The 25,566-nt window shown below is 40.9% G+C and overlaps 2 protein-coding genes and 1 non-coding gene across 6 annotated transcripts; 2 read left to right on the top strand and 1 right to left on the bottom strand.

The window, feature by feature from the left end:
* Window positions 1-1,160: 1,160 nt before the first annotated feature.
* stk25b (serine/threonine kinase 25b) lies at window positions 1,161-10,310 on the top strand. Of its 2 annotated transcripts, XM_050033527.1 has the most exons (11): window positions 1,161-1,581; window positions 2,324-2,554; window positions 4,052-4,108; window positions 4,261-4,369; window positions 5,192-5,349; window positions 5,679-5,864; window positions 7,239-7,384; window positions 7,524-7,629; window positions 7,714-7,785; window positions 9,740-9,876; window positions 9,965-10,310. In XM_050033527.1, the coding sequence occupies exons 1-11, from the start codon at window positions 1,552-1,554 to the stop codon at window positions 10,002-10,004; spliced, it is 1,272 nt and encodes a 423-aa protein (XP_049889484.1). In that variant the 5' UTR covers window positions 1,161-1,551; the 3' UTR covers window positions 10,005-10,310. The 2 variants fall into 2 exon arrangements, with proteins under 2 accessions (XP_049889484.1, XP_049889483.1); XM_050033526.1 differs by lacking the exon at window positions 1,161-1,581 and having other exon boundaries at window positions 2,270-2,554.
* Window positions 10,311-11,314: 1,004 nt separating this feature from the next.
* septin2 (septin 2) lies at window positions 11,315-22,654 on the bottom strand. Of its 3 annotated transcripts, none has more exons than XM_050032569.1 (13): window positions 22,521-22,654; window positions 21,483-21,524; window positions 20,417-20,531; window positions 17,476-17,562; window positions 17,226-17,349; window positions 16,875-17,009; window positions 16,590-16,707; window positions 16,185-16,286; window positions 15,895-16,040; window positions 15,557-15,679; window positions 14,412-14,472; window positions 12,644-12,740; window positions 11,315-12,481 (listed from the first exon to the last, which is right to left on the bottom strand). In XM_050032569.1, the coding sequence occupies exons 2-12, from the start codon at window positions 21,504-21,506 to the stop codon at window positions 12,654-12,656; spliced, it is 1,122 nt and encodes a 373-aa protein (XP_049888526.1). In that variant the 5' UTR covers window positions 21,507-21,524; window positions 22,521-22,654; the 3' UTR covers window positions 11,315-12,481; window positions 12,644-12,653. The 3 variants fall into 3 exon arrangements, with proteins under 3 accessions (XP_049888526.1, XP_049888528.1, XP_049888527.1); XM_050032571.1 differs by having other exon boundaries at window positions 15,596-15,679; XM_050032570.1 differs by having other exon boundaries at window positions 22,526-22,634.
* Window positions 22,655-25,224: 2,570 nt separating this feature from the next.
* On the top strand, window positions 25,225-25,296 carry trnap-ugg (transfer RNA proline (anticodon UGG)). The gene has a single exon. It is a non-coding gene; the product is annotated as a tRNA-Pro (tRNA).
* Window positions 25,297-25,566: the final 270 nt, after the last annotated feature.

Here is a 25,566-nt window from a genome sequence, read left to right as displayed (position 1 = left end):
ATTCTGTCGTTGTCAACTACAGTTGAGGAGATAACTTTGGAGGAAGTGAAACGTATGATCAGAATAGTGAAAATAAACTATTACTCTTTTTTTTTTTTTCTAGGGACCCCCTGGGACTCCCTCGAGGACCCCTAGGGGCTTCCCCGGACTGTAATTCAGAACTACTGGTTGAGAGGGTATTTGCGGTCTCTTGAGACTTGAATAAAGAAATACACATGTCACATGTTGCTTAGGGACAGTTTGTTACTTTTGGGGGGGGGGGGGGCAAAAAGGGAGAGGCATGTCAACCTTTTTAAGCATTTGAGAGGGTCTTATGTTTTTTATTTTGGCTTAGGGGAGGGGCATACAAATTTATATGGTTGTATTTTGTATTTATTGTATGGCAGATTTTTAAAGACAAACCTACGGGTTTAAAAGGCATAGTTTCTTTAAATAAATACCTAAATTACACCATTTATCATAGCCAGAAACTGTAATAACAGCAATTATCATTGGCATTTTAAATTTGTGACCGTCCTTGGACACATCATGTGCGATAAACACTTCCGCCATTATGGAAAAAAAGAAAAAACATAACCAAACCTGAGCTTAAAGCAGTGGTATTTCATCAAAATCACTTTATTCTACATCTCATTCAAAATTTGGCCAAAAATAAACAACTGCACTACCTAACCAGCATGCATTTTGAACTCCAGGATTTCAGCTTTAAAACATAAAAAGGTAAGTCTTAAAAACCTAATAACTAATTTATGGTGGTAGGAGGGACATACATTTCCTGCCAGTCACTCAGGGAAAGGAAAGATAGGAAGGAAGGAAAAATATTTGTAGCTTCCGGACGGACAATCGAAAATAGAAAAATAAATAAAGAGAAGTCCCATCCCAGCTATACCCCTCCTCTGACAAGTAAAGAACAGTCCCTTATACAAGTTGGCCTGTAAATGGATAGGCACAGCTTTTACGGTTTGATTTAATTAAACATAAATTTCTTCATACATATTCAGTGTTGAAAGGAATTAAAGGGCCTCAAAACTCGACTTTGACACATTATATTTGACACACGACACTATACAATGAGCTTAAATGTAGGTAGATGTATTTTTATAACGTTTCTGAGCTTAGAAATACAACTCCCACAATTCCACAGCCTTCAAACCCACTGCGCATGCGTCCTCCGGCTGGGCCATTATTTTGTCCTCCTCAAGCTTCAAATGAACAACAGGCTAAGCGTTCCTTGAAATGAATTAAATATTAATAGACGGACGGAGCATTTTATCTTCGTGTTCATCACCGCCGACACAAATGGAGTCCCTCGGTCAGTAGCTCGGTGTGTCGCCGGTCTCTTCAGTCCTCCGTTGGACTTGGAGGCCGAAAACAGAGCGCGGAGTGACAGCCCCGTTAAAGCCAGCAGATTGGGTGTTTATCTAGTTGGCTAGCCACCTAGCTAGCTTCCTAGACAGCTAAGAGGGGAGGAAAAAAACCCGAAAGGACCATTTGATAACCTCGGAAAGAGAGAGCTGTGGCTGTCCCTGTCCTTTCCAAGCGGCAGAGGGGATGGCACACCTTCGAGACATGCAAAACCAGGTACAGAAATCATCTTTTCACCACCAACTGTCACCTCCCCTCCTCTTGTCCAAGACAAGGCGAACCCCCATGACTGTCAGGCTTTCTATGAATAGGTGGGTGGGGGTCTGAGCCATCAGTGCAACGCCATAAAACCTAACTTACATGCACACATTTGTATACAGTTATTTTTAATTTCGTTGTCATTGTCACCAGCAAAAGCTGATAAAACATGTAATCAGAAACTCGAGATTTCATGACAGTATACAACAATATTGTAAAAGTCTCCATTAATCTTAAACATGTAGTTGCCACATCACATTTTTTTAAATTAATGACTTCTCAACGTGCTTCCTACTCAATTCATCACTTATTTCCTGCTGTTATGGAGAGAGACAGCCTCTGAACTTTCAAGTGTCATGCCTCTTGAATTACACGCTGGCACAAAGTTCAATCTAGAGTCCAGGTAATTATATGAGCCGTGACTGAATAGAGAGGTATTGACACTGATAAGAAAGGTTAATCATCCATCATCTTTTTTATATATCAGAGCAGTGCATGAGGACAGTATATGTGCCAACAGATAGATGTAACTCCTCCTGTCACGTCCAATTAACCTTTGCAACAGAGCATTCGTATGTGAAACAAGTTGGTAGCTTTGTGCTTCAAGGGCTTGGCAAGAGTGGCACACACACACTCCTATGCACATAAATAAGCCTCTACCATGGATAATTCAATGCTGTCTTTGCTGTCACTGGAACAGAATACCCGGTTGGACCCCGAGGAGTACTTCACCAAGCAGGAGCGGATTGGGAAGGGTTCCTTCGGAGAGGTCTACAAAGGCATCAACAACCGCACAAAGGAGGTGGTGGCGATTAAGATTATAGATTTGGAGGAGGCAGAGGACGAGATCGAAGACATTCAGCAGGAGATCACAGTGCTGAGCCAGTGTGACAGCCCTTTTGTTACCAAGTATTATGGATCATACCTGAAGGTGAGATGATGACACAGATAATGAGGCAAAACATAGGCAGATTAATTCCAGTCATCAACGTGAAGATGCTTAGAGACACAGACACACAGTGCCATATAGGCAAAGTCAGTCGCTAGAAGAACAGTTGGCATTGTACTTTCCTGCAAACCATGGATACGTATGGATACATATCATATCAACGTTTCTAAAGTGACACACAGTTATGATAATATGTATGTTAGCTAAATCTGTCATTGAGAGGTGGAGAGGATGGGTAGTGGCATGACAGCTAGGTGACATGGCTGCCAAACTGCAGAACAATGCAAACCACTGTTCGAGACCAACAAACGACAAAACTGTGTGTTTTTTTAGCGAGATATAGGTGGCATTTCCAGCCGTGATTGTGCCACCAAAACTAGCTGGGTTTTTTTAGCAAGACATCTGCAGCATTTCTAGTGGCAATTGAGCAACCAAAGCTGGGTGTTTTTTAGCTAGACATAGGTGGCATTTCCAGCAATGATTGTGCCACCAAAATGGTGTGTTTTTACTGAGACATGTACGGTATTTCCTGCCGTGATTGTGCCACCAACACTGAGTGTCTATTAGCGAGACATCAGCAGCATATCCAGTTGCAAGTGAGCCACCAAAGCAGTTTTTAACAAGACATTGGCAGTATTTCAAGTGGTGATTGTGCCACCAAAACTATTGTCTTTCTTCATTTTTTTTTTTTTAGCAAGACATTGGTGGCATTTTCAGTGGCCTTTCAGAGCCACCAAAACTAGGTGTTTTTTGTGAGATCAGCGGCATTTCCAGCAGCCACTGAGACACCAAAACTGGGTGTTTTTTAGCAAGACATTGGTGGCATTCCAGTAGCGATTGGGCCACCAAATTGATGTGTTTTTTTATCAAGACATATGCAATATTTCCAGCCATAGCCAACAAAATGGGGTGTTTAGTAGTGAGGCATCAGCAGCATTTCCAGCGGCAGTTGAGCCACCCAAACTGTTTTTTGGCAAGATATTGATGGCATTTCTTGTGGTGAATGAGCCAGCAGAACTGGGTGTTGTTTAGCGAGACAGTGGTGGTATTTCAAGCTTTGGTTGTGCCACCAAAACTATTGTCTTTTCTTTATTTAGCTGGACATTGGTGGCATTTCCAGCGGCAATTGAGCCACCAAAACTAGTTTTTTTTTAGTGAGACATAAGTGGCATTTCCGGTGGCAGATGAGCCACTAAAGCTGGATGTTTTCTTGACGGCATTTCCAGCTGTGATTGTGGCACAAAAACCATGTATTTTAAGCCAAAACATGATAACCAATTGATTCCTGTGCCTAAACATGACCACAGCGTTGTTAAAATGTAAAGAAACATGAAGCTTCGACATATCCACTACATAATAAGGTATAAGTGGTACACTGTGGTTTGCAGAAACATACAATGCCAGCATTTATTCTGGTAAAAGGGTTGTTTTTAAAGCTTAAACTTGAAATATCTTTCATTAAGTGTTTTTTCCTCTCAGGGGACCAAGCTGTGGATTATCATGGAGTATTTAGGTGGAGGATCTGCTCTGGATTTGGTAAGAAGATTTATATTTTTGTACGGCTTACAAAGTTTTACACAGATCTTAAGAAGTGGCACTTTTTATACACGAGAAGCAAAACTTGACCCGTTCTTGGCCCTCTCTCCCAACTCACACCTTTTTCTGATTTATTTTGTTCCTCCTCTCAGCTCCGTCCAGGGCCTCTTGAAGAGACTTACATTGCTACTATACTGAGGGAAATACTGAAGGGGCTGGAGTATCTGCACTCTGAAAGGAAGATCCACAGAGATATCAAAGGTAATAAGCTCTCTCTCTTCATACACTGGAGAAACAAAGTCCCTCTTTTTCATTCAGCCTCTTATAGATAGGACTTCATATCATTCCACCGTGTTGTCCTGGTACAAAGCCAGATATCATACTCATAATTCAGAGCTACTTCACGGCACGGTGGTGTATTGTTTAAAGAGACTATAAAATACTTTGATAAGGGAGCTGCCAGATAACAACATGTATATCCAGTCTCAACCAGATGCTGGACAGAATAAGTCCACACACTGAAATATGTCACCAAGCTGCATAAATGCATTAACACCATCTGTGAAATTTCACAACATACTGTAGGTGCTAAATTTATATCTGTGCATGGAGCACATTTTTTTCCTGCTGCAGCTGATGTTGTGCTTTTACATTTTGGGGAAGTACTAGAGAGTGAAAACAACAGTGACACCAAGATGAGTAATTAAAGCGTCACTTCAATGTTTTTTAACCCTGTTTTTGCATCTAAGTTACTAATGGGAACATCAGTTTTTTAAAGTGGGCCAGTGTTAAGTGAGAGGGCTGCAGACAGCAGCCAGCAGCCAGCAGCCGCATATAATTTTGGTAATAAAGCACCGTCAATGTACGTCCACTAAAAGTGCTTGTTTTTGCCACCGACAGGCTCAGATTGTTATTATCAGTTTCTGACAACATTATGGAAAGGACTGGCCCCAAATAAGATGCTTCAACACTGCGGTTCTCATATCTCAAATGAGACCCAATCGTTCAGGTTGATGACATGTTTACTGAGCATTACTTGTTTTTGTATTTTCACCGTCTTCTTCTTCTGTCTCTTTCCTCTAGCTGCCAACGTGCTCTTGTCTGAGCAAGGGGACGTGAAGCTTGCAGATTTCGGGGTGGCGGGACAGCTGACAGACACCCAGATTAAGAGGAACACATTTGTCGGCACACCTTTCTGGATGGCTCCAGAGGTTATCAAACAGTCCGCCTACGACTTCAAGGTGAGGCCAGAGTTTGTGGACCGGACAAGAGACACGCTGTGTTACTGCTTTGAGTGAACGCTGTCTTTAGGTTTGTTTGCTTGTTTTATTTTTCTCACTTTTGGGTGACAAGGTGTTTCACTTTTAGTAGAACATCGAGCTCATAGAGAGATAATTTTCTGTTATTGGTGGAGGCACTGATAAGTAGACACTACATGACATTTTTAGCATGGGAAGAATAATTTAATCCATATCATTTTAGTTAAGGGACTATTTCTCCCTTAAACATTTTCCAGTGTCTGTATATGTAGTTAACACACCTTACTAACACATGTCACTCTCCTTCTTAGGCTGATATTTGGTCCCTGGGAATCACTGCCATTGAGTTGGCTAAAGGGGAACCTCCCAACTCTGACCTCCACCCCATGAGGGTCCTTTTCCTCATTCCGAAAAACACTCCACCCACACTTGAGGGACCCTACAGCAAGCCCTTCAAAGAGTTTGTGGAGGCTTGTCTAAATAAAGACCCTCGTTTTGTAAGTAATACACCTGCAGCATCCATCAGCATTGGAGCAGACCTCAAATGGGATCAGACGTGCTTGTTTGTGGTTGAATAAGATCAGAAATTTGGAAAAGAATTCCAGATTGGCACTGCTGCTCTGAGCGTCAGACTTTGATTACTTATCCTAACAAATATGTTTTGATTGGATTAGCACGTCGTGTTCGTAATAGGAATTATAATTTGTGCTGTGCTTTCTGAAATATTCAAACCCAATCCAAATCACACTTTTGTTATGCACCAAAAAACACCCCAAAGTAATTAAATGATGGAGTCGATACTGACTCTTTTAGCTTTTTAACTTTTAGCATATTATAGCTAGACAACTGATCTCACCTGATACAGAGTCAATAAATGTTGAAGGGTCTGTATGGAATATTCATGGCATTAATATAACAGTAAACATCTATTTGCTATGTAAAGATATAATGGAGTAAACGCGTTCTGAGCAGCAAATGAAGGCACACTACCTCTGTATGTGTTGTAATCGGAGTTTCTCTGTTCTTTGTCTTGGTCAACAGTCCAGCCTCACGTGCCTGTTAGTGCACATGAGCCCCTATGTGTCTATCCCACTGGCTAGCTTACTGCTGCCACTCTGCACTGTGCTCATACAGTGGTTACTGCTGATAGGGGGACAGCATTGTCGCAGAAGTGTCAATGCTCTGGTTTTACCCCAGGTTAACTATGTAAGCTCTGTCTGCACTTTTGCCATTGTTAGTACTGCTTTATGAGTTAGCATCATTAGCTTCTAGCTGCCAGTTCAGCCACATCCATGTTGAGAACCATGTGCAGACTATCCCACCCCGGACTAAATCATGAGGTGCATTTCTGGCTATCTATTTTTAATGCACATTTTCAATTACCCCACAGAAAAACCAGAGTGGAAACTGCAACAATTTGAGGTCACTACAAGCTCTCTTTGCCTTCTCTGGATGGCCTTTAACACACTTACGTACACAGAGCTGTTACCAGAGCTGTTCCAAGAGCACATAGCTGTAATACCAGTTGTTCAAACTCTCGATTTCCATTGACCTGTGTGTTCTCTCCATTATTATACATCCACTGTTTCCTTCATTTGAGGTTTGACTGGCGCTCTTTTAATCAAGTCATCTTGTTGCACCGTCTTCTTCTTCTCCTCCTACTGTTTATCTCGATGAACCAACTCTCAAAATTAGCCTAACAGAAGTGGATGGAAAAGCACAAAAATTTGCATTTTCTTTTGCTGATTTTCTGAAAATGTGGGTAAAAATTTGTGCTACATCTGGATGGAAACACGACTATAAAAATGGTCTGAATGTCACATACAGCTCCTTTAATAGATTTTCTGCTTCTGTCTTTTTTGTTTGCACAGAGGCCAACAGCCAAAGAGCTCCTAAAGCACAAGTTCATCACACGCTACACCAAGAAGACGGCCTATCTGACAGAGCTGATTGACCGTTACCGCCGCTGGAAGTCAGAGGGCCACGGGGAGGAATCCAGCTCTGACGACTCAGATATGTGAGTCTCAAGAATACACATTCATACATTAAAGGATTTACATTTTCCAAAGGGTTTATTCACATTCACATTTTTAAACATCTCTTTCTCTCCTCTTATTTTTTGTTCCTTCATTCTTCTCTTCCCATCCGCCCTTCAGGGACGCTGATGGTGATGTGGACACGTTACCCACGTGGACCTTCCCCACAGTCAGACCCACCTCCATGACCAAGTTACAGAAGGGCTACACACACACAGATTCAGAGGTGAGACACAGGCGGCACGCAGACACAGAGTCAGAGCTTTTGGGTTTTTGTTTTTTTCTCTGACACCATTTTGTCTCTTCGCAGTCAGGAGATTCGGTGAAAAGGCAACCCAAGTCACAATGCTTGTCTGCTTTAGTAACACCCATCTTCAGAGAGGTAGGTAGAACTGTTGGGAAGGGGGATTTTGTAACTTTGAGCACAGCACAACATGAGCATGTCTTAATCCAGAGTCGTTAATACTGTCTAAAAAAGTGTTGTGTTTTTTTAACACATCTTCAAATTGGAACAGATACGTTTTGACTGTTAAGCCCAAGACAAAATTAAACAAGGTTCTCTGTAAACACCTGAGCAAATTCTCTAGCAAAGCAAAGCCGTAACCTAATCCTTGCCTTAACCCCAAAATTAAACCAACAGGGGACCTCACGCCTAACTGCAACTTCAGAGTTAATTTTTTAATTTTTTTGATCATTTACAAAGACACACTTAGATTTTTGTTCCATGTACTGCTGGCGCTGCTGCAACCACGACTAACATAAGACTTTCCTGCAAATTTAAATAATAACTTTAAGCTGACTGCTGGTAAATTCTCAAATTGACCATCGTAATGTTGCACTGGAAAAGTGCTTAAGCATGTTGACATTTAGATGGACTAAATAACTTATGTTCAACAAAAATCCTACTCACACAGGGGGTCTGTATTCTAATATCAACTTAGGGTGCTTTCACACCTGCCCTGTTTGGTTCGGTTCAATCGAACCCAAGTTCATTTGCCCCCAAAGTGCCGTTCATTTTGGCAGGTGTGAACACAACAATCACACTCAGGTGCGCACCAAAACAGCCAGACCCAGACCTTCTTGAAGAGGTGGTCTCGGTCCGGTTACAAANATTAGAAAGTGTCGCATTTATCTTGCAAGTGTACTCTTCTTCAATGTTTTGTTTACTTCCTGGATTTTTCCTGCATGGAAATTCTGAGAGACCAGCTTTCACTTTTCAGGCATTTGATCTGGTCCGCTTGTAAATGCTGCCGTGAGAACACGAACCAACTCTAGGCAAGTATGCAACTTTATAATAAAACTAGTCCCTGATTCAGACCAAAGCGAGACAACTCTAGGTCTGAAAGCACCCTTATTCTTGGGATTACAAGGCAGACTATAAATTTCCAAGTATACTCATTTTAGGAAAACATGGGTAGTATATACTGTATGCTGCCACACTTGTGTGTTATTCAACTCAAATCAGCTCAACTCAAATGTATTTATAAACCACACACAAGTGCCGTACAAAAGGAATAGGACGCTAAAAACGCATACACGAGAGGCAACATAACTGCCAGGTGCACAGCTCAAACATACAGACACAGACACACATCACAGGAAGCCACAGCCTAGTTTGCCTAATTTTCAAGCTTTAGAAATGAAAACACCCCATACTTTGCCACTCAGTCCAACTTCTTACTTTCATCAAACCAAAAATATTCGGGATATTTGTTCTACATTCTTACAGAGTTGCATCAAGGTCATTATATAAGGTATGAACGGGCAGTCATGGGCTGAAATTGTCACAGTGCTCGTTGAAGCATTTACTGCTGCATCCTGCAAAACCGCGCCCATCTGGGTGAAATACCAAGTGTTTGGGGAGTCCCATATGCACATAGCACTGTCATGAGGTTGTTATAGTGCACCACTGAACCAACAAAAGCACTGTAGTGACTACTATCAATGAAAAAAGCCGCCAAGAGGCTGAGTAGGCGTTTTACTGTGACTTGTTCAATAGAGTCCATGCTGAAGTCCAAAGTTGTCTTTTTATGATGATTGATGATGATCGATGAAAGCAAAATGAGATGAAACAAAATATCACTGGTGTGATTGCATAATTGGGTTATGTGATAGTGGTCAACAGAAAATATCCGAGCCATGCTTATTGTTGCCGTGAGTAACAGTATGTCAATATGTCAACAAGTTGAAATATCGAGTTGCACATTGATGATATTAAAAAACCTGAGTAATCTGCTTATTATAATGTTGTAAACTGTTAACAGTAGAGTTGAAATTAGGCTTCAAGCAGCCTTCTTCTTTGGTTGAAGCCTCACATTGGATATTGGTATTTTCAGTTGAAGGAGAAACGGCGGGCGAGCGGCGGGGGCGTAGGAGCCATTGAGGAGCTGGAAAATGCCTTCAACCTGGCCGAGGAGTCCTGTCCGGGCATCTCCGACCGCCTTGTCACACACATGATGGAGCGAGTGTGCAGGTGATACACCAGCCCAGTATCACGACTTCATTATGCAGCAGAAATCATTCATTGATCTGATTTAATCTATTTCATGTCCTTCTTCCAGGTTTTCTTTAAATGGTAACACAACCCCGTCTTCGCGGTGAAACCCCAGCTGGATGTAACTTCACCCTGCTCCCTTTTCTGTCTCCCAGACCCCACCCAACGCCTCAGATAAGGACCACAGAGACCCCCCCTGCCCCCCCCTCCTCACCACCACCCCTCGTATCTTTGCACCCTTCCTAGTCCTGTCCCCCAAGAGATCTTTTAATTAGTTATAATTAAATATTTTTACAGTTTTTCTTTAAGAGCGGAGAGTATTTAAAACAAAAAAGCCATGACATTTAGAGCGTTGCGTATACCTGTTAGATTGAGAAGAAAAAAAAACTATAATAAAGTCTATGGAAAATGTCTATTTGTCTTCAGTGTCTTGTTTGACGTTCATCTGCTTGATGCTCAGACTTTTTATCGGTTCAGACATGTTACAGCTCAGTCTAGGCAGGGACATTTTACTGTGAAGTGCATTGGTCAGTAGTGGAGCATTCATCCATATACCAATAGAAATAATACATGTTTATATTAATGTCAGCTGAATGACCAGTTAAAGAGAGAGTTCACCCCAAAATCAAAAATACATATTTTTCCTCTTACCTGTAGAGCTGTTTAGCAGTCTAGATTGTTTTGGTGTGAGCTGGCAAGTGCTGGAGATATCAGCCGTAGAGATGTCTGCCTTAAATATAATGTCGCAAATATAATGGCACTCAGCTTGTGGTGCTCAAAGTGCCAAAAATATACATTTGAAAAACTCAACAGCAATGTCTCTTTCCAGAAATCATGACGCGGTGACTCAAGACAGACACAGACCTTGTTGTGAGCAGTTTCATGTAGGAACTATTTTCTTTTTACCGAGGTCTGTGGATTATCTTGAATAACCAGGTAATGATTTCTGTTTTTTTTTAATGTTTTTTGGCACTTTGAGCACCACAAGCTGAGTTCCATCTAGTTCCATTATATTGGAGAGAAGGCAGACATCTCTACAGCTGATATCTCCAACACTTGGCATCTCACACCAAAATAATTTAAACTGATTAATAGCACCACAGGTAAGAGGAAAAATAAGTATTTTTTACTTTGGGGTGAACAGTCCCTTTATTTCCTTTGATGAATTATTACTCATGTTCTTGTTTCTAAAAAAAAAAAAGATAGTAAGCACATGGGTTTTGGTAATTAACCTCCATACACTGCACTGTAATTACTGAGGCCCTGTTAGTGAGGGCAGGTTCACAGTGGTTTTGTCAGAAGCAATTAATCTCACTGAGGTGAAACACAAAGAGAGCAGAGAGCATTGGCAAGGAGAAGCTTCAGGCTGTAACTCAGCCTGTAGATAACAATAAATGAATAAGAGGCTGAAACCACATTAGAGATTAATAAAGTTTAATAAAACTTTTATTACAATATACGCATCAAGAACAATATTTGGTGCTTTAATATTGGATAAAAACAGCACAAAGAGGAATGTCAAGAACTCACATCTTGGCTGGTGAGGGAAACGTTGGCTACGCTGACCTCATCGGGTCACTTTTAATCTCCGTGGTCATGGAAACCACAAAGTACTCAGCAGTTGGGATAGGTAACAGTTTATACCTCTTAAATCTCACTGCGTCAATGAAAACACAGAACACTTAACGCTCCCTGGCACATGACTTCACTTCACAGAGTAATTACTTCTAGTTGACTGAAAGCACCAAACAGAGGCGTCGCACCTCATCTGCACATCCTTCATTTGTCAGGTCTGTAGGAAGACTGTAAGAAGTCGAGGGTCACAGTTTATTTACTTGATATCAAACTCAAAAGGAGCTTAACAACACTTGAATGCCGTTGTACTGAAAGACACTGATCTGAGAACAGCACCAATTTGGACAGTAGAGGAAAGACGCTGACCCCAGCACAGCACTAAAGGGAAAATTCACCTGAAAATTTGACCAGACGGGGTCGAGAGTTGCATGCACGTAGTATGATTAACACTGAGCAGGGTGGACCCTATTTAATGGAACGCTTGTGTGGTCATTTCTTAACCAGAGGGAATCATGATTTCTCTTGACAAAAAGAATATTAATGGCATATCAATGGCGAAAACAAAGCTACTTCTGCTACTAGTTTCCACCACAGTTGACTCTCTTTCATTGAGCGAAGGTTAGCGCGTGCTTTGAGAGATGTTTAAGAACTAAAAGCACTTAATACAAGCAGCAGTACTTTGGTTTTCTAAAGAGCAAATTAAAAAAGTAAGGGAACAAAAAATGGAAAAACTAACAGTCTGTATCAAAGGTATATGCCACCATTTTAAAGATGGGTCGCATGACTTCATTTGAGTAACTGACAAAATAAAAAATGAAGAAATAGAACCGTGTGAAAATACATAAACATAACACTGTCTGAATATACTTGACTGGATGTATAAAAAAAAAAAAATGACTCCAGATCCCGTGTAGGATAGGGATAAAAATAGTAGCAAGCAGATAGCCTTTACACGTTCTCTGCTATCATCCGTCTCTCTCAAGTCAAGCTCGAGCAGTGGCTCAAATACCTGCGAGGAAAAGAAAAGATAAAGTTAGAAAAGACCAGCAGCTGCAGATAACAAAGCATCATGTAGGTATTAAGTTACAAATGATGAGGAAATACAGAGCGGCGTCTGCAGTGTGTCTGCATTAGAGTGAGTGTTGTGTGTATCCTTGGGTTTTCCTCCTACCAAAGACTTTTCACGCATGGGGGCCCCCTTCCTCTCCGTCTCCCTGCTTCTGCATCTGGGCCTGCATCTTGGCGATCATCTCCTGCATTCGCCTCAACTGTGACACAGAGAATCAGCATGTAAGACAGGGAAACAGCCGCACGTAAAACAAAGCTCATTCACTTATGCCTCACTCCCATTGAGTAGTTTGATTCGACTCAGTTTTGGTACCAGGTCCTTTTCAGCACTTTGAGTGGTTAGAAGATTAGAAAGGTGCTGTAGAAGTGCAGTCCTTTTCCATTTACCCCCTCAGTTGAGTTGTGATTCTCATAGTAACTGCTGTGACATGATCTTCAGCACAACACTCGCTTAATCCTTTCATTGGCAAACAAACACGAACGTCTGCACTTCGTCTATTGTACTGTGTATGGAGGAGTTTTGCAGGCTACAATTTTTACTATTGACAGTTGCTTCGTTATTTAAAAATGGCAGGTTGGTGCCATATAGAGAACTGGATACAGCGTTGGAGGAAAGTTGTTAAGTGGCACATGGAGCAAAAAAAATTGGTCTTCCGTGTGTAAAATGACTTGAATCTTCTGCTCTGCATTTGCATCGTTGGGCCCATAGAGCAGGCACGCTAGAGACTTTTACCAGCAGCCAACTTCTGGTTTATCCCTCCGCTAACTGGAATGAGGATAAAATGATTTAAAGGTGTAGCTTTCTAAACTTGCAAATATGTGTCAGACCCAATGGATCAAATCCTGATAGTGAAAAGAGTCATTTCAGAGGTTGTGATGCTTGAAAAATGGATCCACTGATTTACAGACGTCTCTTTCACAATGTAAGTCTATGTGGCAAAGTCTTGTGGGCCGGATGGCATCATATGATGGATCTGTAAGTTTTAATCCCATGATTTGGCCCCTTGATTTCAAGGCCCAGTGCTGTTCCCGAGGGCTTGGTTTGTGCACAATGTCCAATGTATCGGCTCAGCATGCTTGAAACATCACTGGAGGTGATACCAATATAAGCACCTGGTACCATGCACAACTTTTACTAATGGAAAACCCCAAAAGAGCAAGTCACGTTTAATAAAGCCGCGTCATACCATGCAGTGGAAATGCAACAACAGACTGTAGGGATTCTGAGGTGTCTTGCTTAATGTATTATCATCAATATCTTTATGCCTGTTATAAATAATTAACTAGTAACAACTGCTCCCACATGGAAAACTTTGAGAAACCAACTGTGAACATGAATCATTTAACAGTTTAATACTTGTGTTAAAGATTATAATACTAAAGAGACAGTAGCTATAACAGTCTGATAGTTCCCAGCTTTTAAATTGTAAATTGTAGGACAATGAATCATCTTTAAAGGAATAGTTCAGCAATTTTGATATACACCCTTACTGGCTGTCTTGCCAAGAGGAAGATAAGAAGACCAATACCACTCTTCTGTCTGTTTCCTAAATATATATATAAAGCTACATCCAGCAGACAATTAGCTTAGTTTAGCACAAAGACTGGGAACAGGGAGAAACAGCTAGCCTGGCTCTGTCCACAGTCTAAAGCTCCCAAAAATAGTTCCCCCTGCTTCCAGTGTTGATGCTAGGCTAACTGCCTGCTGGCTCTCGCCTCATATTTAGTGTATAGATATGAGTGGTGTCAATGTTCTAAAGAAAGCATCTTTCCCAAAATGTCAAACTATTCCTGAAAGACATCTGGATAATTGAGGAGGATGAACCACGATTTAACAAGCCCAAAGTAGCGTAGTGTCTGAAATATCTTACCTCAGCCTCCTTCTCCTGCAGGATCATATCCTTGTCCATTTCCTCCGGCTCCGGTCCCTTTCTGCATCAACACAGCTACAGTTACTTTTGCTGTCACACACTACAGAGTCAAGTTATAATATTGCTGCAGAATGTATGCCAATTAACAAAGTAATAGTAAGTTAAATGCACAGTCAGAGAGGTTATGAATGTAAAATCACTTAGAGTGATGATTCATATAAAGCATTATATATTAAGTCAGCAGAAAGGTTTGTGTCTGTGTGCATGCCTGAAAGTGCACATTGAACCATTTTAAGTAGCATGAGTCAAAACTGACAAAAGCAACACTGAGAAGGTGAAGAAGGGGTCAGTGGGTTAGTTTGTCTTTGCAGAAGAGAAAAGTGGGCACCTACAACAAGTAACTACAAAGAGATGAAAGCAGGAAGATTCAAGGGAGAAGCAGAGAGTGCGAGAGTCAGGGGAACAGCGTTACCTCCCCCAAATGATAAAAAAAAAAACCGGGTACCTCCAACAGTTCACTCATGGGATTGGACAAATCAAGACCAGACAGCCATCATTGGACAGATGGCGAGGCAATGTGAAGACAGTAAAACCACTGCCTTATCCTGGGCTGGCTTTAGAGGAGAGTCTAAGAGAATCTTTGTGGTCTACGTTGAGGGTTAAATGAGTATATGTCCACACTATGTTAAATGACACACGCAGTAATCCTGTTTATAACCTCTACAGATACTCAGACTACACATGCCATTTAGCTACCAACTAGCCATGTAAACCACAACCCGCTACAGCCCACAGCATTAAATTCACTTCTGCCTTGTGACCACGGCCTAACTGATGTAATGGACATGCAAAATGATGAGTTAGAGCTACTGTACTACAGAATGATACCAGTTTAACAACATTATACAGTATGAATCAGCAACAGAAGAATAACTGGAGGTACATTACCCATTATACAGAAATTAATCTAGTAACTCTGCTTCTATATACATGGCTCTGGATGTTTCTATTACTGAACATCTGTGGTGTCTGTTGTGTGCCCGACTATGGCATTTCTGTTGTATCATTTATATATGTATAATCAATGGTTTTGCTGTTTGAGGTGGGGGAGGTGCAGAAAAGCAAGCTGACAGACAAGTACGTACGCAGGAGACAGAGGCAGAACGTAACCATGGGAGGACAACCTGCCACCCCGTTTGAGGCGGTCCGAGCGGAAGTTCTCGTAGTGAAGGTCCTGGGTCACTTCCTGAAGATCCTGCATGTGGGTTCTGTGTGGATGTGGAAAAGTCACCAAACAATAAATATTCTTGCACAGACATTTTTTGAAAACTGCAGATGCTGACTTCACTGGTTGCTCAAACTCCTGTCCACTCATATTTATCCACATAAATCCAATTAGTAGTAGTATTAGTCTACACACATTATCACTAATATTTTAAAGAAAAAGGAAAAGAAGAGGGTTTTAGCCTCCTTCGCCACTCACATCAGCATAATCCGCAGCTTGAGGAAATCATTGTGTTCTGGATTCTCCACCTCCACCACTCCCCAGGGGTACAGGCGCCCCCTCACCTTCTTCCCTTTGGCCTCAATCTGCTGGTTGGATCCCACAACTGCAAATGGGATGCTGGCCTGGAAGAGAGTAGTAGTTCATGGGTCTGTAGTCGTGGTTCATAAGTGATTAAAACACTTCAGTAAGATGACTTGAACTCATGCTCACTCATTGCTTCATATCCATTCAGGGGTGAAAAGCTTTGCAGAGAGCGGAGAGTTTACCTTGAGGATTCTTGTCTGCTCTTTGAAGTCCTCGTCCTCATCCGACTCAGCATCAGGAAGGTGGTAAATCTTGATGCCATGTTCATCGATCTCATCCAGAATCTTATCAAGAAGACAAAACACGGGTAAGTATCTTCGTTTATTAACTGCTATGTACTTTACGCTATTTCCTCTTTAGTCAGGACGGAAAGGAAGACAACATTTTTGCCACTCAAAATCCATTGTAACTAGTCTGCCTCTCACTGTGGTTTATCTATCTTTTGGGTTTTAGACACTGTTTCTATAGGTACAAACTGAACTTCATACACTGGATGGCTGCAGCAGTGACAATGAGCACATGATAGCTTGTGTTTATTTCAGGAACTGGAAAAGATCCCGAACAATGGGTGACTGTGTTGTCCTCACCCTGCGCTTGAGCCTCTCCCTCTCTCTGAGGGTGAGCGTGTCTGCCTTGGCGATGACAGGAACCACGTTGACCTTATTGTGAATGGCCTTCATAAACTGAACATCCAGAGGTTTCAGGCTGGCAGGACAGGAAACAGACGGGCACGGGGTCAAAGAGAGACAAAAGAATTCAAGCAGGTATTTATGAAAAGTATAGAGTGAAGAGGGCATAAAAATATGGCTAGCAAAATAGAAAATAACTTTTACTGACCGAAAAGCCCTGTGAGTGTGCAAGTATGTACTCACCCGTGGCCAAGCGGGGAGATGAAATAGAAGCAGCAGTGAACTCTATTGTCAACGATGTGTCTACGATTTAGACCGCTCTCGTCATGGAGGTAGCGCTCAAACTGGTCATCAATGTAGCTGATGATGGTGCTGAAACTGGATAAAAAAAACATTTTGTATCACTGTTATATAAGGACTCATCTGTACTGGTAGCACACACACTAAACCCTAATATTCTAAGCCCACATGAACATTCCCAACTGTCTAACGTTACTGGCTCATCACTGTTCAAGATCAAAGGACTCATAATGGGAATTTAGACCTAAAAAACCTCATCTCCTCATCAGAATATGCCCCAACAAGATGTCTTACCAGTCTTGGCTGTTGATGGCATCTCCATATCCTGGTGTGTCTACCACAGTGAGACGGAGCTTCACTCCTCGTTCCTCAATTTCTACCGTTGACGCCTCAATCTGAACCGTCCTTTCTATCTTTTCTGTTAGAGGGGAGAAAAAAGTGCAACTCATTAAAACTTGTAAAGACAAAGTAATGTGTTTTTTAATACACACAGGTTTCACAAAGTGCTTTAAAACAAGGATCATTAGGTGCACATGTGTTTAACCTGCTGCTCCAGGGATGACTCTCTCAGGGTAAAGGTCAGTGAGGAACAGGCTGTTGATCAAGGTGGATTTTCCAAGTCCGGATTCACCTTTTGACAACAGAGAAAAATGAAACAATCAGTCAACATCAGTGTGAGAAGGAAAAATCAAAATGAATTAAGGTTACAAAATTACTAAAAATTACTAAAGCAGTCAAGTTCAGTTTTGTTGAACAAAACAAAGGAGATCCTCACTGTGCTGCAGGAAATAAGACATCTGTCTGTGATGCTCAAGAGGCCGCACACCACACGGAAATGCATGATACTAAATCTGACTTCAGCATTAATCTTTCCCAGAACGCTGTCAGGTGGCTGATTAAACAACCCTAGTGCTCTGGAAAGAGTGGTAGTGTTTATAATAAGTCAGCAGCACTCAGGTGAGCACGAGTCAGGAAGAAGACCACTGGATAGTTTCACTCTCACAAATATTAGCAGCAAGAACTAAGAACCTGGACATCCTCTTTTAGCTCGACTCTGAATCTCTAGAATCTAAACTGTACACTGATGACTATTTTTATTTTTATGTCTCTGCTGACACCACCTGATTATGAATAAACTAAACCACAAATCAGACAAAATCTGGCTCCGTATACCAACAATGGGTCTTTGGCTGCTGTAAGCATAAGACAGTTGGACAGACAATTAAACATCCACAGTTTGAGTGATGAAGTTTAAAAATAAAAGCTCATGGCCTGATTCCAAGACAAGGACTAATCCTTGTGCCAGACTAAAAATATCTTGCCACTGATTTTTTGCAGACTCACTGAGCACTGTTTTAGTTGAGCAGACAGTGTGCCTAATTTCTGTCTGAGATAGCCATAAAACTACAGTATACTATACTCCATCATAACACAATACTGAAGCAGCAGTTTGGCTTAAGGCTACAGTTCATAACTTTTCTAAAAATAACTTTTTATCATATTTGCTGACACTGTCACTACATCCTGAGAGAAGCAGATGAGGTAGATAATCTGTGAAAAAAAAATCATGTTCCTTTGCCTCTTCATAGTGCTTCTAATGTTGTTTGCTTGAGTCCAGTGTGACTGTTGGAAAACAACCAGTCAGAGCAGAGGAGTCTCTAACGCAGCTGTCAGTCATGTTAATCACTGCTTGTGAGCCATGATCAAACTAGGCAGCACTGATCAAATATGAATCAAGTTTTTGTTACTGCATTGCTTATATCTCACCTCAGATGTTTTCAGAAACATATTCTAGCGTACCGTTTAGCTGTAACTTGAAAAAGTTTGTGACATAGCCATGATCATGTTGGAAACAGTCTACTCAAAACCAAGCACTGCCCATGGATTGGAGCAAACTTTTCTTATACTTTAAACATATTTTTGTGTACTGTTTAGCTGTAAAATAAGAAAGTGTACTCCAGCCAGTGGGTGTTGCTTGGTTTTGAGTAGACTGTTTGCAACATTTTTCAAGTTACATTTAAACAGTACACTAAAATATGTTTCTGAAAACATCTGAGGCGAGAAATAGGCAATGCAGTAACAGAATCTTAATTCATACTTGATCAGCGCTGCCTAGTTTGACCGCAATTCAAGAGCAGTAATTGACATGATTGACAGCTGCATTTGAGACTCCTCGGCTCTGATTGGTTGTTCATGTTCAGCCATGGTGGATTCTTGCAAATGCGATTAAAAGCACTACAAGGAGGAGGAGGAGGAACATTATTTATGTGCACACACTATTCATGTCATATTCAACTGCATGGATATAGTGACAGTTTCAGCAAATATGAAAAAGGTTCTTCTTATTCAAGTTACTAACTACAGCTTTAGGCAACAGCAGTGAACCAAATGTAAGAAACTATACGTTAGAAAGTCTGTTCCTTACATTTCATGGTCACAGATGCTGCCTGAGACATAAACAACCTAAAGCTTGTGTGCTTTACCCAGGAATGCTGCTACTGTGATTCCCACAAGAGCCATGATGAAAAAAATTACAGAAGTCTTCACTACATCCTGACAATTTTCCATAAAGTCTTCTATGGAAAACCCAAATCGACATATGCATTACATACACTATAGTTTAAGGGACATGCAGAAGAGGAGCTTTAGAGGGAAAAAGTGCCCGTGTTTTACTGTAAGCAATAAAATGTGATGAACACTAAGCAGAAATGATGAATTTCCATGGTAAGCAAATTTTTCTATCTGTGGGGGAGAACTGCAGCCATCTACAAGTACAGGAAAACACTGATTTATTTAAGAGCCAAAGTCACACAGAAGGTTAAATAAGCACTCAATGAGTATTCTTGCACTAGAGGGACCAACAGGCCCTGTCCACTGTGTGAATCAATCCCTCGAGGCCCGCTGGCTGCATTCCTCTCTGGTTTATTTTAAAGCAAAAGGATGAGCAGCGTTCAGGGGAGCATCTACCCTCCCCCCTTACCAACAAGCAGGGAGGTTCGCACAGTCACAGTGTTCACATCAAGAGTTTACACTGCCAATGACGCCAGCTGAGCAACTACACTGATGTGACATCTGCCATTTTGTTCAGACCAAAAGCATTCATGCACACTGACAGACACCTAAGCATTACTGACGACAAAACAACTTGCTTACTCTCAGCATACGAACTAAAGGAACTGCAGGGGTGAAAGAGTAAAACGCTTATGTGGGGAGGCCATTATGAGAAGATAGCATATGACAGAAACAACTTCATATCGCGCAGGCTAACCGCCAAGATCCCATCATAAATTTATCACAAAAACAACCTCATATAAGCCAAAACACATTCCTCAAATGTCCATGTTTACTCTAGCTGTCTTGTGTGAAGCCTGTTATCACTGAGATACACTATCATTTTCCAAACCAAATAAAACCAGCGTTGCATGATGAGAAGAAGGAAAGGACAAAAAGAGAAAAGGCCTGAAAAGCAGAGACGACACACTCACCTACAACCATCAATGTAAATTCAAATCCTTTTTTTACAGACTTGCGATGAACCTGATTAGGCAGGTTGGCAAATCCAACGTACCCCGGGGTCTCAGGGTTGTTGAACTGGCCCTGCTGTGGAACAAAAGCAAAGACAGGAGAGTCATCATCTTAAGAAAAACTTATGATGAAAGAATGTAGCTTTGCACATAAAAAATCTCACTTGAGTTGAAACAAATGCTTGTCACAAATCAGGTTTAACTTTGACATGCTTTGGCTATCATTATAGTGATAATATGACAGCTGATTATAAGTGCTTGAGCAGAAACCACTGAGGAGACATCTGTTCCCAAACAGCCAGGACATTTAGGAGCCCTCTGCAGTCTATTTGCAAAATACCTTCCACTCATCATTCCAGAGTTTATAGCCCTTTACTACACAGAGCTAGTCAGACCAACAAGAAGTAGGTCAAAAGCAACAATTCTACACAATGACAATGTCAAATTGAACACAAAAAGGTCCACGTTCCCTTTTTAGCTTGCTCATTTTGGCCACACGGTCTTGCAATATTTATGAGCCCTCCCTTCTCCATGCTTTCAGCAAAGGTCACGACAGATAAGCCTGATAAGCAGTATGTTCTGGCTCTGCCTTCGGGCCTTTCAGCACGCATAAAGCTACATCAGTGAGTCACAAGGATGGCAGGCAGCACACTGAGCATATGTCTGAGTGACCCACCCAGCATCCAAAGGGTGATATTTGTGCTTTGAACAACTACAAAGTGCAGAAAATAATGTGAGAGAAAGTGGCGAGGCACAAAATGTTCCACTGAAATGACACATGTGACTGCTCAGCTAAAAAAAAGAGGTCTGGATTGAGTTATGTATTTAATGTTTGTATTCATAACACAACCAAACCACCTAGGATAAGGCTTTAAGGGCACATTACTCATAGCTTACTTTCGTATCATGATTACTGCACAGACATTAATCTAAGAGGACAGTCACTGAAGCAGAAGCAGGAATCTGGTATCCTACATACTGTGGCGGCACAGATGTGTTATCTTGGTTTCTGTTTTCTGAGACTCACCTTCATTTTGTCAGCCTGAGACATTTTTGCTCCTTGTTAAACCTGAAAGAAAGGACATACCGTATCACATAAGGAGAAACTTACAAGAACAACTGAAACACTCTCAAACTTTGCGACAATTCTTCTGGCTTCTATGGAGCTTATTCATATGCATACTCACAGGCCTGACTGTGAGAGTGTGTGAGAGACAGGAAGTCTGATTCGTGCTCAGAAAGGTTTGTGAGAGCACTGTGTCTCACCACAAAAAAACTGCAGTTCCTGCTATGATAGCAGCATTACAGCTGCGTCCCACTACAACACTATGATCTGAGGATTAAGACATACTTATGTTATTAATCCCAACTGGTATCATATGTTTACTACTTGGATGCTAGTTATTGTGTTGTAGCTAAGTCAGTGTGCTATATTAAAAACTCTAAATGAGATGAAACCGTTCAAAAAGGGCACTCAGTGAATGGAAACGACTGTCTCTGTCACCGAGTCAATACAAACTCACATTTAACCGGCAGATGAGACAAAAGTCTGTGTCCAAGCTAGTTTACAAGCTAGTTTGAGCTAATTTAAGAAGCTCTGACTAATTAGATTTACCATAGAAATATCTAAAGCTAGCTAAAACTACATTATCAATTGATTTCCCATACATGTAACGTTAGCTAGCATAGTTCGCTACCGTCATCAGAATGCGTTGGTTAATTAGCAACGGCTATCATAACGGTAACAACCAAGTGGGTGTGACTGATGCCGAAATCTGCCGTTAAAACACATATTTTAACGGTAATTCTTGTCTTGTAAACGTGTCAAAAATCAAAGCTAGTTACCAAGCTAACCGCCCCTGGTAGCCGTTCATTAAAGTGGTGTAAGACGAGCTTAGCGTAACGTTAAAACTACTAACTAACGTTAGCCGAGTAGCTTCTCCTCCCGCAGGATGTTAACTTTAGCTAATGTTAGCGCCGTCGGTTTGACCGCGACACCGTTAACACAGCACCGACACAACTTAGTGATGAATAAGAGATGAATTAGAGGAGTAAGCGGTGTTACCTTACAGTCTGTCCGCTGAGTTTTACAGTGCAGATAGAGAGACGAGCCGACGATGAACAGTAGACTTGGCGGACACCTCAAATTCTTCAGATTCCGGTGCAGCAGCTTCCTTTAGCACACAGACCACAATGCACTGGGCGAGAGGAGAGGAGAGGAGAGGAGAGGAGACAGCAGGCCAACACTACACATCAACACTCTCCACACACCGAGCCTGCTTGCACACTGTACTTATAATATAAGCTCTTATCAGCTAATTAAAATTAAAACTAATTACTATCTGTAGGAACAAAATTTGTCATGACCATATATAGACATGTAATATTCCCCTTCCTGTCAGTGTGTAGGGCTTCATTGTACCTGAAGTGAACTGAGTCCTTGGAGAGTTTCATTTGTGTGTGACAAACTTGCTTTGTAGCTGTTCCCATGACAGTTATCAGTAAACTGGAGGCCTTGTATTTGCTGTCCCTATTCCATGTTTTAATTACATCATGTAACTGAATCTGAATTCCATAGAGGCCACTCCAGGTGTCGGTGCTCTGACCTTTCAGCTGAAATAAGATTGACTCTGTTATAAGTGTTATTATTCTGTTTCATCACTTTATAAAATAACACAGAAGACAACTTGATCGTTTCACTCTTTATTTGTTCACTTCTGCCACCACACTATCAAGCATCATGGCTGTGTCTGCGTGACAACAAAATAGGAATAGATGTAATGACCTCCTGAGACCTGAACGTCTGTTTGGTATGCATTTTTAATTTCTTCTCTTTATGTGGGACTAGTAGGACCTAAACATTGTCAATGATACTGAAGTCCAAATGTCCTCAAATAAGAAGATAATAAAGTCCCAATGTCCTTCAACAAGCTGATGATAAATTCCCCATGTCCTCAAATGAGTACTTTCAAATTAACAGCACCTTAGCTTGTTACTGTTGCTAAAATTGGTCAAATTCGTTGCCATATCAAACTACAAACATCATTAATCCTAAATAAACAAGTTTCAACCATAAAATGTGACCAGGTGTTGAATCTTGTCCACTTTTGTTTCAGGATTAGCTGCAGACTGACTTGGCAGAGATGGCTGCCATCTTGTTTTTACATGGATTACTGTATTGTGCTCTCACCAGAGGTGGGTAGTGTAGCCAAAAATTGTACTCAAGTAAGAGTACTGATACTTTAGAACAATATTATTCAAGTAAAAGTAAAAAGTAGTCATCCAAATAATTACTTGAGTAAGAGTAAAAGAGTATTTGGTGAAAAAACTACTCAAATACTGAGTAACTGTTGAGTAACGTCTGATTTATTTGTAAAATAAGAACATGAATGTAATCATTCAATCAAAAATAATAATCTGCAAATTCATGTATTTTAAAGATACCCCTTTAACTAAAACAAAAATAAATTAAATCTTTACAAACATAACATATATATATATATATATATATATTATGTACTCAGAGGTGGGTAGAGTAGCCAAATATTGTACTCAAGTAAGAGTATTGTTACTTTAAAACAATATAACTCAAGTAAAAGTAAAAAGTATTTTGCATTAAAGAGACTCTTAAAAGTACAATTTATCCAAAAAGTTACTCAAGTAAATGTAATTGAGTAAATGTAACTAGTTACTACCTACCTCTGGCTCTCACGACCAATAGATGGCACAAAAAAGTGTCCACGAACGAGGACAACAGGTCTAAGTTAAGCAGAATTAAGTATACAGCCAAGTAAACCCAAAATGTGATGTCCCCCTAAGAGGACACAGGGTCTCAGGAGGATATAGTCTTGTCTATGATACAGCCCAACTGGACTATTTAGAGGCTCTCTCCATCAGTCAACCCCTGGTACATGCAGATCTGATGTAGTTATGGTGCTGTCCTACAACATGTGATAAATATTGTAGTCCCATAAAATGTTTTTAAAATAACTTTTCTTCTCTATAAAAATCTTTACATGCAATGACGCAGGAAATGTTTAGTTAAGTGCTTTTCCATTTGAAGTTATTAGCAGGTTATCAGATTTGAATTAGCATTAGCAACAGGTGGCCGAAGGAGGGCGCCAATGCTCCCTTAATAGGGCTGAAGTACTACAGTAACAACAAGCAAGCCTTTTCACCTTTAATTTTAAAGCCTTTTTTTAAACTAACATTATGTAGCTAAATATAGCATGTTATAATGCATTAAGCTCAACGACTAGCCTATAGAGTGTGAGCGTGAAGTTCAAGTGAGTGCAGCTTCTTGTGTTTTTACCGTTAACCATCAGTGAGGTAACGTTAATTTATGTGACGTGAAGAAGAAACTCAGATACTCAGTGTTAGCTACTAATTTGAACATACTATGTTTTAATAACCGATCTGACAGCTACTCTACATGGACAAAAAAGACAGGTAAGCCGGTTTACTTCGGCTGACAAGTCTAGTTATTGTTTCTCAAAGGGATATTTTACAATTTAAGCTCATTTGAAAGCGGTCAGGAACTTTTTTTCTGGTGCAGAGTCAACGTTAGCTAGAAGCTAAGTGGTAACTTGTTACAAGCTAGGTTAGCTTGCTAACTGGCTATAACTGTTAGCCAGCGGTAGCCCCGTTTCTCCTGGCTAGTTTGTCGGGGTTTTGTACAGTTTCATTAACACATTTCAACATGTATAAAACATACAAAGCGCCTGAAGGTGAGTAAGAATATAAATTGTGCATTTTTGATGTGTAAGTGTGGCTCGTTGGTCTAGGGGTATGATTCTCGCTTTGGGTGCGAGAGGTCCCGGGTTCAAATCCCGGACGAGCCCATCTTTTGCTAAGTGTATCCACTATAGTATGAAATGATTTCCTGCAGTCTTGTCGTACGGTTACATTTGATTTGTTGAAACATAGTTTTACTAAAGGTGATTACTTAAATCGGTATGAAATATAGAGCATTGTTTTACTGGTCTCTAGTGGACTTTGGCAGTACTGCAGGAAGGAGTTAGTGTCCTTTGTTGATGTGTAGATCTATATCAGCTGTGTGTGTTATTTTCTGTACATGGTGCCTTTTCATCTACATGAAACAGGCAATACAG

Source organism: Epinephelus moara, chromosome 21, assembly GCF_006386435.1.
Source record: "Epinephelus moara isolate mb chromosome 21, YSFRI_EMoa_1.0, whole genome shotgun sequence".
NCBI lineage: Eukaryota > Metazoa > Chordata > Actinopteri > Perciformes > Serranidae > Epinephelus > Epinephelus moara.
This window is presented reverse-complemented; position numbering and strand designations above follow the sequence as displayed.